The sequence below is a fragment of the Odocoileus virginianus genome, chromosome 4, assembly GCF_023699985.2.
Source record: "Odocoileus virginianus isolate 20LAN1187 ecotype Illinois chromosome 4, Ovbor_1.2, whole genome shotgun sequence".
NCBI lineage: Eukaryota > Metazoa > Chordata > Mammalia > Artiodactyla > Cervidae > Odocoileus > Odocoileus virginianus.
This window is the reverse complement of record NC_069677.1, coordinates 16,525,544-16,541,311: the sequence shown is the minus strand read 5'-3', so window position 1 is coordinate 16,541,311 and position 15,768 is coordinate 16,525,544. Positions and strand designations below refer to the sequence as shown.

Below are 15,768 nucleotides of genomic sequence, written 5' to 3'. Positions count from 1 at the left end.
GTAATAGGTAGGTCTGGTCTCAAGAAGAACCATTTCAATCTGATGTGACTTGGTCAGCTGTATTTTTGAAGGAGGTAAGAAAGAACTTTTTCCTTTTTTTATTTTTGCCTCTATACCTAAAAACAGTAAAAATATCATTTCTTCTCTTTCCTGGAAGATCTGAAATTATTTATGTATCTTCTAATGGACCAACCTCAAATAATTCCAGGTGATAACTCACATGCTTCCTCAGTTTTTTCCCCCATTCTGAGCTGTACAGAATGCTGTCATTTCTAGTCTCTGTATCCAAGCAGAGGGATCTTCCTTTATGATAAGCCCTACCAGCCACAGAAGGAATGTTCTCTGGGGCAGACAACTTCTAAAATGGCCCACCTTCTGGAATTCATGAGGTTATCTAATGCCTTCCTTTGAGTGTGGACCGACCGAGTGATTTGCTTCTAATGAAAGGAGTAAAGTGACAGGATAGGATGTCATTTCTAAGATGAAGATATAAAAAATAGTCATCTTTCTCTCTCTCTCTCTCTCTGACTTCTCTTGCTTGCTAACTCTCACTGAAGCTGATACTCTGTGAGCATCCCTATGAAATCACCTCATGGCAGTGAAACAAGCATGGCTTGTGCCCAATAATGAGTGAACAATTGAGACTCAGCCCAACTGCCCACAAGGAACTGAATCTTGCCAACGACACCTGGGCTGAGGCTGGTGGCAGATCCTTCCCCACCAAGTGCTGAGATGACTGCAGGACTGGTCGACACCCAATGACCTTGAGAGGGACCCAGAGCTAGAAGACTGAGCTAAGCACACCTGAATTCCTGACCCACAGTAACGTGAAAAAAATAAATAGTGCTATTCTAAGCCACTATGTTTTGGGGATAATTTGTTACACAGCAATTGATAACAAATACACCCTCCTTTCATGCACTAAAACCTACTTTAATTTCTGAAATTCTTCAACAAGGCTAGATTTCTGCCCAGGGGACATTCTTGCAAAAATCGTTCCATTCACCAGAATCTAAAGAGAAAAACAACAATTGCAATAAGATTAGAACAAAGAACACTTTTAAAATAAAAGAAGAGTCTTGAAAAATGACTCCTGGCCACCATTTTAATATAGCATTGGGTGGTATAACATCAGACCAAATATCAGGAAAGGGCAAAAGGGGATTTAACAGTTTAATATTTAACTTTCACTTTTGGTTCTCCATCACAAGACTATTACTTTGTTCCAGATCATTTTTCCAAGATGGGATAAGCTCTAGTGAATAATAGTAACTGAAAAGCAGAGGAGTATATAAGACTAAAATGCTTAGGCAACTACGGTTCTTTTCAATAAGCACCATCTCCACAATTGCAGAGGAAGGAGCAATAGATTGGAAGTTGACAATCAAGGTTCTATTACAGCTCTGTCCCAGATTGTGAAGACCTTAGGCAAATGACTGTGTCTCTGAGTCTCAGCTTTCCCATCTCTTCAATGAGGAACTGCACTAACAGCTTTCTAGACACCGTGGGGGTCTAGACTCTATGGTCCTTGACTGGAAAGGTAACAGGACTTTCAAGACAGTGCTAACAGATGGTTGCTGCCGCTCCGCTTGTTTCCTTCCCACCAGTGGCATCATTCTGCACGGCACTATTTTAAAATAGACACACAGTGACAAGATAACAAATGATTTTGAAAATAAACCATAAAGCCTTTGTTTCCTCCTGCTGTAATTTAAGAATCCAGACAGGAATGGGAATAGAGCTCAGCCTGACGTGAGTTAGTGGCTTTCAGAGAAAAGCAAATTCCAAAAACAGGCAGCATGTTTGAAACTACCTGTAGGTCCCCTCTGCTGGGGAGGCAGGGAGGAGGGAAACTAGGATTGGATTGGCCACGGGGGGTGGGGCGAGGGGCAGCACTAGCCTCAGACTCTGAATAGGAGGCCTTGGGCATGTGGATGTGTGATGAGTGATATAAGAGCAGTGATGAAGGGAAACCTCTTAAAGAAACAGTGCCCCCTGTAAGGGTGTTTATTTCCTAATTCTGACATAACCTTGCTAATCATCACCTTTACTGTTCTCTTACCCTTTTTTATCTCACTAATTTGAGGAGCAAAATGAAACATGTCATTTCTCCAGTACTTACTTTTGGAAGCAAGCTGTTGAAATGCTGCAGTATCACTTGGTATGATTTCCCACTCATTGCAAAATGGTAACAGCTCTCTTTTTCTTCAACAGGCACTGAACTGTTTCCAATGTTGATGTAGGTTTCCTAATATTAAAAGGGCATTATTTCTACCCTGGCTCTTAAGGATGTTGCTGTTTTCCTACATTTTATGGAAGGAAGTATATTCATGTTATGCAACAGTGTGAGGACCAGCAAATATATAATGTAGAATTTGCCCACAGAACTTAGACTCATATAAAGAAGACACTCAAAATGTTCCCCCCAAATTAAATGAACAGAGATTACTTTGGCAACATGAGGCTCTGGATTCTAGTCTGGGAGACAATATGTGATGTCAGGTTACTGAGGAAATCATTCCAAGGTTCCAATGAGTGGCTCCAGGGAAGAAGAGGAAACATTCTTCCCTACTCTTCCTTCTCCTCATGCAACCTTTTGTTTCCTAAGATCTCTTACCATTCATTCAGAAATCATGCCCGGATTTCTTCCCTGTAAAATAGGTAGATCCCTTCTTCAGAGCCTAACCTGACCTCTGCCCAACACTTCCCTCAAGGTGCCCAGAGCCCCTTCCACCTTGTGTCCCTACACCTTATTATTATTATTTTGGATGCACTATGCATGGCAGTTGGACTCTTAGTTCCCCAACCAGGGATTGAACCCATGTCCCCTGCATTGGGAGCACAGAGTCTTAACCATTGGGCTGCCAGGTGTCTGGACTCTTTATAAAAAATTAGTGAAAATCTGTATCCTGTAATAAATTATAATGGAAAAATATTTAAAAAGAATATATATGTATAACTGAATCACTTTGCTATATAGCAGAAACTAACAACACTGTAAATCAACTATACCTCATTAAAATACATTTTTAAAAATACACCATCCTTATTTAAAAATCTGTATGTGTACATGCAAACTAATTTTTACTGAATAACGTTAGGCACTTTGAAAAAATTAGTGAGGATCTGAGTTTCGTCACACAGTGCAGTTGAGGCAATATATGTAGTTGCTGAGGCAAGTGAGTTTAGAAGGAAATCAGCACCAGAAATCCACTGAAAGAAGAGAGGAAGCTGTCATCTTTCACAACCCGCACAATGGATTTGAGCCAAGTTAACACAACTCTTCACAGGGTAGGGGCAGGGCCACTCCAAACAGCTGTGTAGCTTGTATGCTGCACAAAGAAATACTCGAAACTGAACAATCTAAAGGGCTGGTCAGCCTGAAGGAAGGGAGCTTTTTGTAATTTATCACCCTGAGGACCATCTCTTTGAATTCACACAAAGGCAGAGGCACTCCATTTAGGAATGAAACATCAGGCTGCAGCCCATTCTCTGTACAAGAAAGCGCCATCCTGGGGGAAGTGCACAGGAAACTTGCTACCGAGAGAAGCCCGACATCTCTTCATGTCAGGTCACAGGTCCAGTACAATCCAAATGACCATGAATTAGGGGAGCAGGGTTCAAACACACCGAACTTGATTCCGGGCTCTGTAGCTCACGAGTGTGAGTCTTGGCAAGCTTACCTCTCTAGGCCTCAGTTGTCTCATTTGTAAAATGAATACTTTGCTCAACTGTGTAGGGTAACTGAGGGTCGGAGGGGAACTATGGATGTAAATCAGTGAGTCTCAGCCACATCTGTACACTGGAATCAATAGGCAAAGGACTCAGTTCCCAGCCCAGAAATTCTCACTGAATCTCTAGTTTTAGCCTTGGAAGCTTGAAAACACTTCTGGGTAATTTCTATGTGAAGCCAAGACTGAGGAGTGTCAGTGCAAATGCTAAGAGCTTTGCAAACTGTAAAACTCCAGGCAGATGGGAGAGATTATTACTGTGATGACATCTAATGCTCAGAGAGGGCTGCCCAGAGTCAGGGCTGTATTGCATTGGCCCCGGTCCATGGAGGGGCTTTCTGACATTCACTCACATTCTTTCCAGGCCCATTCTCCTGGTTCTCCATCAGCTGCCAGGTCACAGAAGCAGGGGCGAACTCTTCAGGTTCATTGGCTTCAACAAGGATCACTTGGCTCCCTCGAGGAATCATTTCAGAATTCTTTGCAACGGTAATGGCTGTTTGAAGGTTGTCACCTAGATGACAAAGAAAGTGGACCTGATTTGTGTAGAAACCTCTCAGCATCCAGGACTGAATGCTCCCTCCTCTGAGTGACCATACTATGTTGTTGGTGCTCTTTGGGGGCATTTAACACTTTCTGCATTTTTTTCATAATGTTTTATCAAGCCTGTCTGTCCCTAGTTTGACTGTCTGTCCTCAGTCAACATTATGTCTATCTCTCCCTTTCATCCTAGCATCAAGTCCATGAACATCACATATTTCCAAAATATGCACTAATGAGTAAACAAATGTTTAAGTGCTTTACAACTCATCCTCAGGAGACTGACAGTTTTCACTGGTGAAGGTATAGGCTTGGTCTGATAACATAAACCTATTCTTGGGATCTGGAGTCCAATTAAGTTAAAAAAAAAAAAAAGAAGCACTTAGGATCAGCCATGTTGAATTTAATCATCACAAACCATGCCTACCCCACCACCCTAAAGGACAGTCTCACCCCTTTACACAGAGGTCTCACTGGGGTTCTTCATGAGAACCCCGTTCTCATCTTTCAATACCTGCTGTGAGTCTGTTGGCCCTGAACAAACTCTGGGTAGGAAGAGAGGGCCTTAGGCAAAGAGAATGAGACATGGTCCTTGCCTCTAAAGCTCACAGTCATTGAAGGGAGCTCCCCAAGTTCCCAGGTAAGCGGAGCAGAGGGTAACAATCTTGACAGCAAAGCATCGTTCCTCCAGCCTCAACCACAGGGACTCAGTCAGCTCACATGGTCTTTTGCTTATGCCTAGGATGGATTTAATTTGTTAGGCTTCCAGAAACGCATACCAGTGATCATCACAGTCCTGATGCGGGCCTCACTCAGTTCCTTCAAGACTGGTTTGGTTTCCTTTTTCAAGCGATTCTCCATTATGAGAAGTCCCAGAAATGTTAACTCTGACTCCACATGTTCTCTTTGGGTTTGGGAGAAAGTCAACATTAAAGCGTATACATATAGTCTCAACAGTTGGATTTATTTCTTTTTAAAATTTCTAAGTTTTATCAATGTCATACATGTACAGGTTTAACAAATCAGAAAGAATCCAAAAGTTCATAATAAAGAAAACCTATAGCCCCTGCCTTCACAGCACCTTCCCCATTCTCCTTCCCAGATGTGACCACTTCTACATCTTTTATCTGTTCTTACCATGTTTTTCAACTCTATTCTTTTAAAACAATGTATTTATCTTCCAACTCTTCTGTTGGTTTTTAAAAATTTTTGTTAGTCATATATATTTTAAATTTGTAAGCATAAGCAGTTTAAAATTTGTAAGTATATAATCTGACATGTAAGCATATATTTTTTAATTTGTAAGCATTTTAGTTTAGTAGACATTTATTAAGTACATACTGAATACCAGATATTATAGTAATAGTTGAATATGGAATCATTTATTTCAGCCTCCCTCTGTTGCCTCCAGTAAATACATGAATGACATTAGTCAAGAGTTTAGTTTTCAGAATTTGAAATCAGAAGCTTGGAGTCTGTGTTCCATTAGTTATGTGAGACTTCTCCTCGAAAATAAATCTCAGGTGTTTTTAGAAGGAAAATTCGGGGGCCAAGAGCTCTTTCTTGATCCTCTATTGTTCCTCTTTCTGTCCAGAGTGGAGTTAGGATTGCAGGCGGAGGAGACGGACACCTAGGGAACCAATCTCTGTGCCTGCTTTCAGCGCATCCCCCGTGTTCAGGGCCACCTTCCACGTGCTGTGCTGTGCTTAGTCGCTCTAAGTCACAACTCTTTGTGACCCCATGGGCTGTAGCCCACCAGGCTCCTCTGTCCATAGGGATTCTCCAGGCAAGAATACTGGAGTGAATTGCCACTCTCTTCTCCAGGGGATCTTCCCAACCCAGGGATTGAACCCAAGTCTCCTGCATTGCAGGCGGATTCTTTACCATCTGAGCCACCAGGGGAGCCCAAGAATACTGGATTGGGGAGCCTAACTCTTCTCCAGGGGAATCTTCCCAACCCAGAAACTGAACTAGGGTCTCCTGCATTGCAGGTGGATTCCTTACCAGCTGAGCTACCAGGGAAGCCCCCACTTTCCATAGTACATGACATATCAGAGACTCATCCTCTCAGGTTCTACAGGGTGAACCAACTTTCCTCTTGGAATCTCTCTCTCCCTCTCTCTGGCGTGATATAGGCTACAGTTTCTTCTAGCCTGCTGATTCAGCTACCACTCTTGCAGTTACTTTACATCTTATAGAAATTTGTAGAACTCTCTCATCTACACTTATTGCTTCTCTAGTTTTCTTTGGTACTATTGCTTTTCTATTATGTTAGTAGGACTTGGGAGGGAAATGATCACATGGTCAGTAAACTTCTTTAAGAGAAAGAGTAGAGTTGAATCTCTCAATGAGAAATAATTCACCCTTGGATAAGAACACATTGAAGAAACATCTCTCTGGAGTAGAGAGTGAGTAGCTACATTCTCCATTCAAAAGTCCAGTCACTAAATCACTACTTAGATCTTACATTAGGCACATTGGTGAACACTCAGATAATAAGATATGAATTCTGCCTTTGTGATCTCAGAGAGTATTATAATTCCCATCATTTAGCTTCATGACTTTCTATCAAGAATTGGATTAATGTTCTTATTAACTAGAATTTAAAGAAAGATCCCAAAATCTTCTCATCAATTTATTCTATTTTGGATCTCTGTTTTATGACTCTTCCCTTGTTCACTGCTTCAGGTACTTGGGCTTCTCAGGATTCCACAACATTCTAGCAAAATCCTGCATCAAGGCCTTTGCATTATCCACTGTTCCTATTGTCTGCAATGCTTTGCTCTGGATATCTGTATGCCTTACTCCTTTTCTTTTACTCAGATCTCGGTTCAAATGTTACCTCCTTGTAGGACCTCCCTGATCACCCCATGTAAAATACCACCCTCCTGTCATTTTAAAAATCCTTTTAACCTGCTTTATTTTTTCCTTCAGGGCATTTATCACTGCCTGACCATATGTCATAGATTAACTTTATTATTTGTTTCCCCCAAGTAGGATATAAACCTTGAGAAGGCTAGGATTTGATTTTATTCACTTCTGAATCCTCAGTGCCTTGAGGGACATCTAATAACAGCCAGGCTCAATAGAAATAGGCTAAACTCAGGAAAGGGTGAGTCTTGTTAAGGAATTTTCTTCTGTTTTTATTTTGTCTTTTTTTCCCTAAGCCATCCTAAGAAACTCTTCTACTTCCCCATTATGATGCCAGCTTTTTAAACATCTTTAATTTTCCTATTTGGAAACCTCTCCTAAATATAATTTGGCTCTAAAAAAATCAAAATCCTATTCTTTTACCCTGTTTGAAAATAATAACTATATTCTAGAAAGCATGATAAATAGGCTCCTGATATTCTTTGGGAATATCTGAGATGGTTGGAAATCTAGCACATTTATCCTCATTTTCTTTTTTGTTATATTTATAATAATGTCTATCTCACTGGTAGTTTTTAAATGAGAGTATCACAGTTGTATCCATATATATAGCAGCTGGGTAGTGGCTATATTCCACTTCAAGCAAAATACATTGTGTCTTCACACATGACCTTAACTTTCATTATTAAAATTTGTATCTTGAAAAATTACAAAATCCTGTGTTATGAGTCTTTGTGTTTGCTCAAGAATAGCTAACATCTTGAATACTAAACCTGAGAGTGCCATTCATACATTTCAAAATGAGCTTTGTGATTCTATTTAGAAGATTAAAATGTCATGAATGAAATACTCGTTAGAGATCATCTAATCCCACATTTTATAGTTGGGGGAAATAGACACAGTGTAAGGAAGGGATGTGATTATTGATTATATTAGAGTAGATGGACTTAGGTTGTAAACAGTAACACACTACATGTATGCAGATGGGCAGATAATTTAAAAAAAATTTGTATTAAGTGAGGACCTCTCTGTCAGCAAAACAAAATAAAAAATGAGTAACGTACATGATCTCTTATTCAATTTGCCACGGTATTTCTTTACTCTTTTGTCATAAACAATTCAAAAACAACCTTTAAGAACTGCAAAATTTTGAAAGAAAAAATGATTTACAGATTACCCTCTGCAGAGGACAATTTATCCCTTGAATGTAATGAAGAATACTCAATTCTATTTGATATAAGGAACTCAATTTGCACTCACTCCTCCAGCTCTGAGGGGGTATACTACTAATTCCTGAAAGAAATCAAGTCTAAAAATTTCTGGAGGTCATTCAAAGTGACAACTGTATTTTCTGAAACCCTTTTTTCGGGGACCCCTAATCTGTCAGTCACATGATGCTCCAAAGTTGAAGGGGGGGTTGGTCGTTTTGGGTGGGATGATGGGTCATCAGGCAGAGATAACTCAGTGACATCTGAGAGTCAGGAGATCTCAACTGCCATCCTTGTTTCATCACCAGCCAGCCCTGTGGCCTGAGTAAGTCCTCCCCAATATGAGGAGAGTTGCCCCTCTCTAAAGCAAGGCGTTAGATGAGTGATTCTCCATCTCTAAGAGGTTTCCTGGTGATTTGGCTTCCATCCATTCATCTCCAGGGCTCACTCTCTTCATGCACACAGAGCCTGCCCTAGTGCCAATTTCTGAGCTCCCCACCTGGTTAAACTTTCCACTTCTGAAAACTTCTCCATCTTCAAGACTTTGTGGGCAAGAGCAATGACACGGAAGCCTTGCACTGTATAATTTCTTAGCTCCTTTGGGAAATTCTTGGGCACTGCCAAGAGAGAAGAGAGAGGTAAATGCAGGTCCCACTAAAGGTGGCTCAACTTGTAAATGAAATTCTGGATACAGTCACTGTAATTTGTTTTAACTTTCCCTCCATAAAAATGCTTTAATAGAAACACTACAGGGATTTCCCTGGAGGTCCAATGGTTAAGACTTCACCTTTCAATGTTTGGGGCAGGGGGTGGGGGTTCAATCCCTGGCCAGGGAGCTAAGATCCCATATGCCACTCAGCCAAAAAATCGAAATATGAAACAGAGGCATTATGGTAACAAATTCAACAAAGACTTTAAAAATGGTTCAGATTAAAAAAATTTTTTTTAAATAGAACACTATAACTTCAGTTAAAGGCCACAAACAACTTCATCAGCATGTTATTCTTATAATCTAACAGAAATAAATGCCAAAGATGTACTGGTCATCAACTGGGTGTCACATACATTATCTGAGTTCAGTAAAGACAGGCCTCAGGACCATCTTCCCAGATGAAATGAGGTACTGCAGGCCAAACTCTCCCACTGCTTGTTTTTGTAATTAAGGTTTTATTGGAACACAGCCATGCCCATTTGTTTGTTACCTATGGCTGCTTTCAGGTTACAATGGCAGAGTTGAGCAGTTGAGCCAAAGATGGTGTAGCCTGCAAGGCCTAAAATATTTATGACTTGGCTCTTTGCAGAAACATTTGCCAATTTAGGTAATGGATGACACAGTGCCAACCTTTGTGTATTTTGATGTGGTAATCATAACTAAGGTTAATATGTCTATAAAATTTGTATGGTTTATGTATGCATGGTTATATAAAGATATTAGGGAAAAGAATAGTATAATAAGAAGTGTAATAGGTTAGGTTCTCATCTCCACTGTGCTGCCAGCTAGCTTCCTGACCTTGGGCATTTTAAGTCTCTCTTCTGCATCTCAATTTTCCCATACATAAAATGAAGAGGTTATAGATGTCTATGCTCCCACTCAGCACAGACTTTCTGTAATTCTAAAATGTCAATAATTCTGGAGGTGAAGCTCTATTTCAAGGAAGCTGCTAGCTCTATTTCTTAAACACAAGAAGAAAAAAAAATCACTGAATATGATATTATCATATGTCAAGGATCAGAAATTAGGACAATAAGAAGAATTAGACTGACCAGACAAAGAAGCAGTGGCAAATAACACCTAAAAACATAATAGCCAACGATAGACCAACAGTCTGTAAAGGATGAAGTTAATGGGAGCTATGAGGAAGATCAACATCAGAAAAATAGAGGGAATTCCGAAAAAAAAAAGACTCCAAGTAGAGAAAGAAGTAAAAGCAATCATTTGCCAATTCTTAAAATTCTAGGCACAAGCTGATGGCTATCAGCAATTGTAAGGAGAATATAGATGAAAATCAGGAGAAAAAAAGGCCAATTTTATCCAAATGAACTCATTTGAATGCAACAATATTCTTACAAATCTTGACTGCAGCTTAGAGAGTACATGTTTATAAGATGGAGAAACAATACAAATCAGCTTAAAATCTGGCCCAGAAAGACGAAATTGCTGTGAAAATGATCAATTACCTTGCTCTAATATCACCTAATTTACTCTAATCACTTTTTTTCCCTAAAAGATTTATTGTTTTTATATTCTCCTCCCACTAATCTGAGACACCATAAGTGGTTCCAGCTCCCAGGAGGTGGATGACAGAGCATCGCTGTTTATAGAATGAGTCTGGTGTTCAGACCTGTCTCTTTGGTTCCTTCTGAACACTCATTCTGACCATCCCTGGTCCTCTGACCCCAGTGTAGTTTCCTGATTTGTCCTGATGCTTGTTGCACATCTCCTTCTCTAATGCCGCATTGTGGTTGGGCATTTCTGGCAGGACCACAGTTTGATATTTACTCTCTGTTTCTCTGCTTTGAAATGATCACCTCTGCCTTAGCAGAGCTGCTGGGCCCACTTTCCACCTTCTGAGAAAACAACCAGCTCCATGTTCATTGATTTAGGCTGGTTTGCTCTGTCTGAGTTTTTAAGTCTTTTCACCTCCTGAAAGAGTGCCAGTTAGTACCTGTTTCAGGTCTGCAGAACTGAGCCAGCATCTCCGGCGCTCCCTTCATGTAGACATGGAACTGATCCTCCCCCACCAGCCAAGCAACCACAGACATCCTCTGCAAGCTGGAGGAAAATGGAAACTGACGCAGGATGATGATGGCTTCCACGGGACTCTAAGTGCACAAAGAGAGGGGAGCTTCAGAAGCTATTAGGGAAGATTTAGCAGATGTACACCGACAAACAGTCTTTACTCTGCAGTGAGTCCAGGGACGTGAGGTGATATGTTGTCACAACATTGATATTTTTCTAGCTGCATCTAAAGTGGTTCGCTCATCAAGTTGTCTGGTCTACAAAGCCTGTTTCCTTGGCTGCCTGAGAAATCCTAATCACCTTCCAGGCCAAGCTCATAGGTCAGCTTTTCAGAGGTACTTCTCTGTCAGCAGCACTGTTCACCACCTCAGGATTCCTGCTGTTCTTTCTTCAGCCTTTATTCCAGCACTTGTCACACTGTATTGCATTTATTTGCACCGGTATTGATTTTTCTATCAGTCCATGTATTCCTTCAGCACAGAGCATAACATGTCTAGTTTTGGAATCACTTTATCTCTTAGCACCTAGCACAGGGCTTGAGTATACATAGGTATTTTGCGAGTGTTTGTTGAATAAGCTAATGAACAAATTTAGGAATGAAGGAATGAGCAAACCAACTGTAGCTACAGTTAGGATAAGACAAAATAATAAGAATATAAAAATATATAAAAGGCAGGGGAATTTCACCAGCTTTAAGGGGAAAGATTTATATAGTTTAAAGAAGCAAACTATACCTGACTGGCTTTTGGTCCTGGCTTTATTATTACATTTGAATCTGATATCCCAAGTTTGCAGTAGTCTGCATTGCAATCTTCGATTATCTGCTTTCAAATGAAAACATTCATAAGATTCCTTAGAGAAAAATAATAAGAAAGAAATACCTCTCGTTTGCATAGCACTTTCATCTTTTCAAAGCCCCCTTTACATTTTTTTCTCTTCTAACCAATTATTTTAATACCACCATTATCAAATTTCTGTTGTTTCGATTCATATTAAGGATCTTATTGTGAAATGTCAAAGAGCAGAATTATTGTGATTACGTTTTAAATGTGACTGTGTGTGTGTTTGCGTGCTCGGTTGTGTCTGACTCTTTGAAGCCCTATGGACTGTGACCCTGCCAGGCTCCTCTGTCCATGAGATTCCCCGGGCAAGAATACTGGAGTGGGTTTCCATTTCCTTTCCCAGGGCATCTTCCTGATCCAGGGATTGGACCCGTGTCTCCTGCATCTCCTGCTTTGCCAGGCAGAGTCTTACCTCTGAGCCACCTAGGAAGCCAGCAATAATTGATGGAGGAAGCATTAACTGCAGCCCACTGGCTCTTCCTAAAAGGTATATCTTGTAAATTGACGAGGGTGGAGACCTATTCTCCATTACACCTGAGCATATTAGCTCCCAGATGACAGAGAATTGAATCTTGAACTACTTCTTATGCTACTTCTATGCTACTAGCCTAACCGGTTAGCTAGAGAGTTACAAATTAGCTGCTAGCAAATTAGAAAGCATATTTTAAAACAGTTTGTATTCTTGGGATGTTACAGCACTATAAGTTATACCATCTGAAGAACCAATATTTAGCTAAAATATGGAAAAGGCAGTCAGATAAAAATAAGTAGTAGAAGTCAGAAAATAAGAGACAACATCTGGTCTCTGCTCTACCACTTACTTGTTCAACCTTGGGGACATCACTTTGTTTCTCCAAATCTCAATTTCTTTGGAAAAATATTCTGACATTCCTTATGGTTGCTAATATTCTTAGAGTCTATAAGAACATTTTTACTCCCCCTTATGCTTAGTGAAAGTTTCTTAATAACAAAAAGATATTTAACTAGAGGCTTATTCAGCTTTAAACTCAGTGAACAATCTTGCAGTGTTATGCTCTGTTTGGAGTGGATACAACTGGTCTTAAAAACAGTTCTTACAGAGCTAATTCTAAAGATTTATGTCCCCACATAAGACCCCAACTCATATGTGTGTGTACATAGAGAGGAAGCCTCCTCTTTTGGAGAAGGGGGAGCAGTGTTAGAACCAGGATCAAAGTCATATAGAGTAATAATGACCATGTGAAACTCCTCACTTCATCAGCACCAGTGATGCTGGTAAGGACATTGGTGCTGCTTGCTTATAATAATTACACTGATTCCTCTCTATTAAGATCCAGGAAAGTGATTTCTGTCTTGCCTTTATATTGCAAATAAAAAATACTGCCTTCCATATCAGCAAACAAAGAATGTTGCAGCCATCAAGCCATCACCTGACAGCCTTCTGGGTGGTGAACCCTGAGGAACTCAGGATGGAAACTGCCTGCCACGGCAGCCACTTCCTAAAGTGCAGCTTTAGGAGGAGACTCAAGATGCCTGATGGCTCAGTGGTAAAGAATCTTCCTGTAATGCAGGAGATGCAGGAGGCATGGGTTCAATCCCTGAGTCGGGAAGATACCCTGGAGGAGGAAAATCCTATGGGCAGAGGAGCCTCACAGCCACCTCCAACAGCGCACCCTGAGGAGACTCAGGATGTGAAAACACAGGACACTAGCCCCAGACAGCTGAGATGCATATCAAAGAAAAGATTTCAGTGGGCCCAGACTCTTGCATCTTCCCATACAAATAAAAGCACTAAATTCCTTAACTTGAGATATGTGGTTTTCTTTAATTAACAGTAATTTTTTTTTGTTTTTATTGCAACTACCTTGTCTTTGTTGCAGAAACTCCTATACATGTATCCTAGCTACCTACCCATCTTCTCTCTTCGGAGCTCTTCGAATTATCTGAGATGCTGTGTTTTGGGCTTAAGTCCTCAGTTTTGTCTGTCAAATAAAACATAACTCAACTCTGAGGCTGTGCTTTTTTTTTTTCAATTGGCAGTGTCAAGCACTTCTCCACAGCAAATGCTCTAATTTTACTTACTGATATCAGAAATTTCCCTGTTTACCAGGTTTCCCCTTGTATTACTTTGGCCTCTATAAATCCACAATTTCCCTACAATAAATCTTTAATTAGCCTCTTTGTGACCTGTCCTTCAGGCTCCCCAGGTGGCGAGTGGTAAAGAATCTGCCTGCCAATGCAGAAGATGCAGGAGACATGGGTTGGATCCCTGGGTCAGGAAGATACCCTGGACTAGGAGATGTCAGCCCACTCCAGTATTCTTGATGGAAAGTTCCATGGACAGAGGATCCTGGTGGGCCATAGTCCATGTGGTCACAAAGAGTAGGAAGGCAAGACTGAGCACACACTCTGTCGAGAGTTCTACAGGTCCCTGCAATTGTTTGTTTTCTCTCCTTTACAGCTCTGTTTAAATGCTGTTCTGCATTTCAGTTAAGTAGTTTCAGGGAAAAAAAAAAAATTTTTTTTTTTTTGAAGGGAAGAACAATGTAGTTAATTAACTAACTAATGAATGAATGAATACCCTCCATTCTTTGGACACTTTACAATGCAATGCCTTCAGGCTCACAGTTTCAAAGCTCCAGAAGAGAGTCATTGTTATCTAAATACACATATGAGGTAATGATTCAGAATGTTTGTTCTGGATTTGAGGTCAGAAAGCTAGAGAGTGGTAGAGTCAAGTAGTTTCCCCATCCTGTCATGACAGTCGCCAGTAGGAAATTATATCCTTCAGCCTGTCATTCACACTCAGCTGAGGAAATTGAACCCACTGGATTGAGGGGCCTCCATTCTGGTGTCAAACCCTTTCGCTGGGTTGGGAAAATCCCCTGGAAAAGAAAATGGCAACCCGCTCCAGGATTCTTGCCCGGAGAATTCCTTGGACAGAGGAGCCTGGGGGGGCTACAATCTGTGGGGTTCAAAGAGTAGGACATGACTGAGCCGACTAACACTTTTAAGACCTATGTTGTCTATTAATAATACAGTGGCTATCAACCAATTATGGCTATTTCAATTATTTAAAATTTAAAAATTTAAAATTCAGTTCCTAAGTCGCATACCCACTGTTCATATGCTCAACAGCCAGTGTGGCTAGTGGCTACTGTGTTTACAGTACGGCTTTGGATGAGTGTTTCTCCAAGGATGTTTCTGCTATAGTTTGGCCTGTCGAGGCTTTTGTGGTGAAACAGGTTTAGTAAATGCTGCATATTATATCCTCTCTTGAATATTCACAATATACCACCGTACATTGACATTAAAGAAACTCTATAGTCAAGAAATCAAATTATCTTTCTTTAAATATCAGTTCCCAAATTTATTTGATGGTAGAACACTATATCATGTTGCAAATGTTTGTAGAGTTTTGGAGCAGAGATTGGGAGATTCAGGTAGGATCAGACCTTCATTCATTCTTACACTGCTATGATTCTCTGGGTTTCAACCAAAGTTAGGAAAGCCTAGGCACTCCCAGTGAGTATTGGATATTTCTTCACATTTTCTTCATTCAGTTGAACCACGAAATAATCACCTTACCCAAGCGGTGCCCTCAAACATTTTGAGGTCCAGTGGATCTCCCTGGATGGTCCCATCGAGGAGGATCAGAGAGTGGCAACTAGCCATGGCCGCACACTGTGGGCCCCAGGGCAGAGCCTTGCCTGAGGTGAAGCTGTGGACTTCCTGGAAACTGGTAGTGAAAATAGTTAGCAAGTTAAGATCTTCCACAAAATCATTCTGCACACCCTGCCCTTCAGTTTTACTGAGATAAACTTCACTGATACCTCACCTCTATGCTCAAAACCTTC

The 15,768-nt window shown here is 40.6% G+C and overlaps 2 protein-coding genes across 4 annotated transcripts in view; one reads left to right on the top strand and one right to left on the bottom strand.

Moving 5' to 3' along the window:
* PLAAT1 (phospholipase A and acyltransferase 1) overlaps positions 1 to 840 on the top strand; it is a 64,021-nt gene extending 63,181 nt beyond the window's left edge. Inside the window, exon 6 of the transcript XR_011487242.1 lies at positions 558 to 840. The gene's annotated coding sequence lies outside the window, so the exon portion shown is untranslated. The remainder of the gene's footprint in view (positions 1 to 557) is intronic.
* ATP13A5 (ATPase 13A5) overlaps positions 1 to 15,768 on the bottom strand; it is a 112,842-nt gene that overhangs the window by 35,862 nt on the left and 61,212 nt on the right. For 2 of the 3 annotated variants that reach the window (XM_020882626.2, XM_020882623.2), the window contains exons 14-21: positions 15,500 to 15,650; positions 11,825 to 11,914; positions 11,017 to 11,173; positions 8,850 to 8,967; positions 5,051 to 5,175; positions 4,085 to 4,245; positions 2,123 to 2,248; positions 933 to 1,012 (exon numbers count right to left, since the gene is read on the bottom strand). In XM_020882626.2, coding sequence (XP_020738285.2) covers positions 933 to 1,012; positions 2,123 to 2,248; positions 4,085 to 4,245; positions 5,051 to 5,175; positions 8,850 to 8,967; positions 11,017 to 11,173; positions 11,825 to 11,914; positions 15,500 to 15,650 — 1,008 coding nt within the window. The remainder of the gene's footprint in view (positions 1 to 932; positions 1,013 to 2,122; positions 2,249 to 4,084; positions 4,246 to 5,050; positions 5,176 to 8,849; positions 8,968 to 11,016; positions 11,174 to 11,824; positions 11,915 to 15,499; positions 15,651 to 15,768) is intronic. The other variant, XM_020882624.2, reaches the window with a different exon arrangement.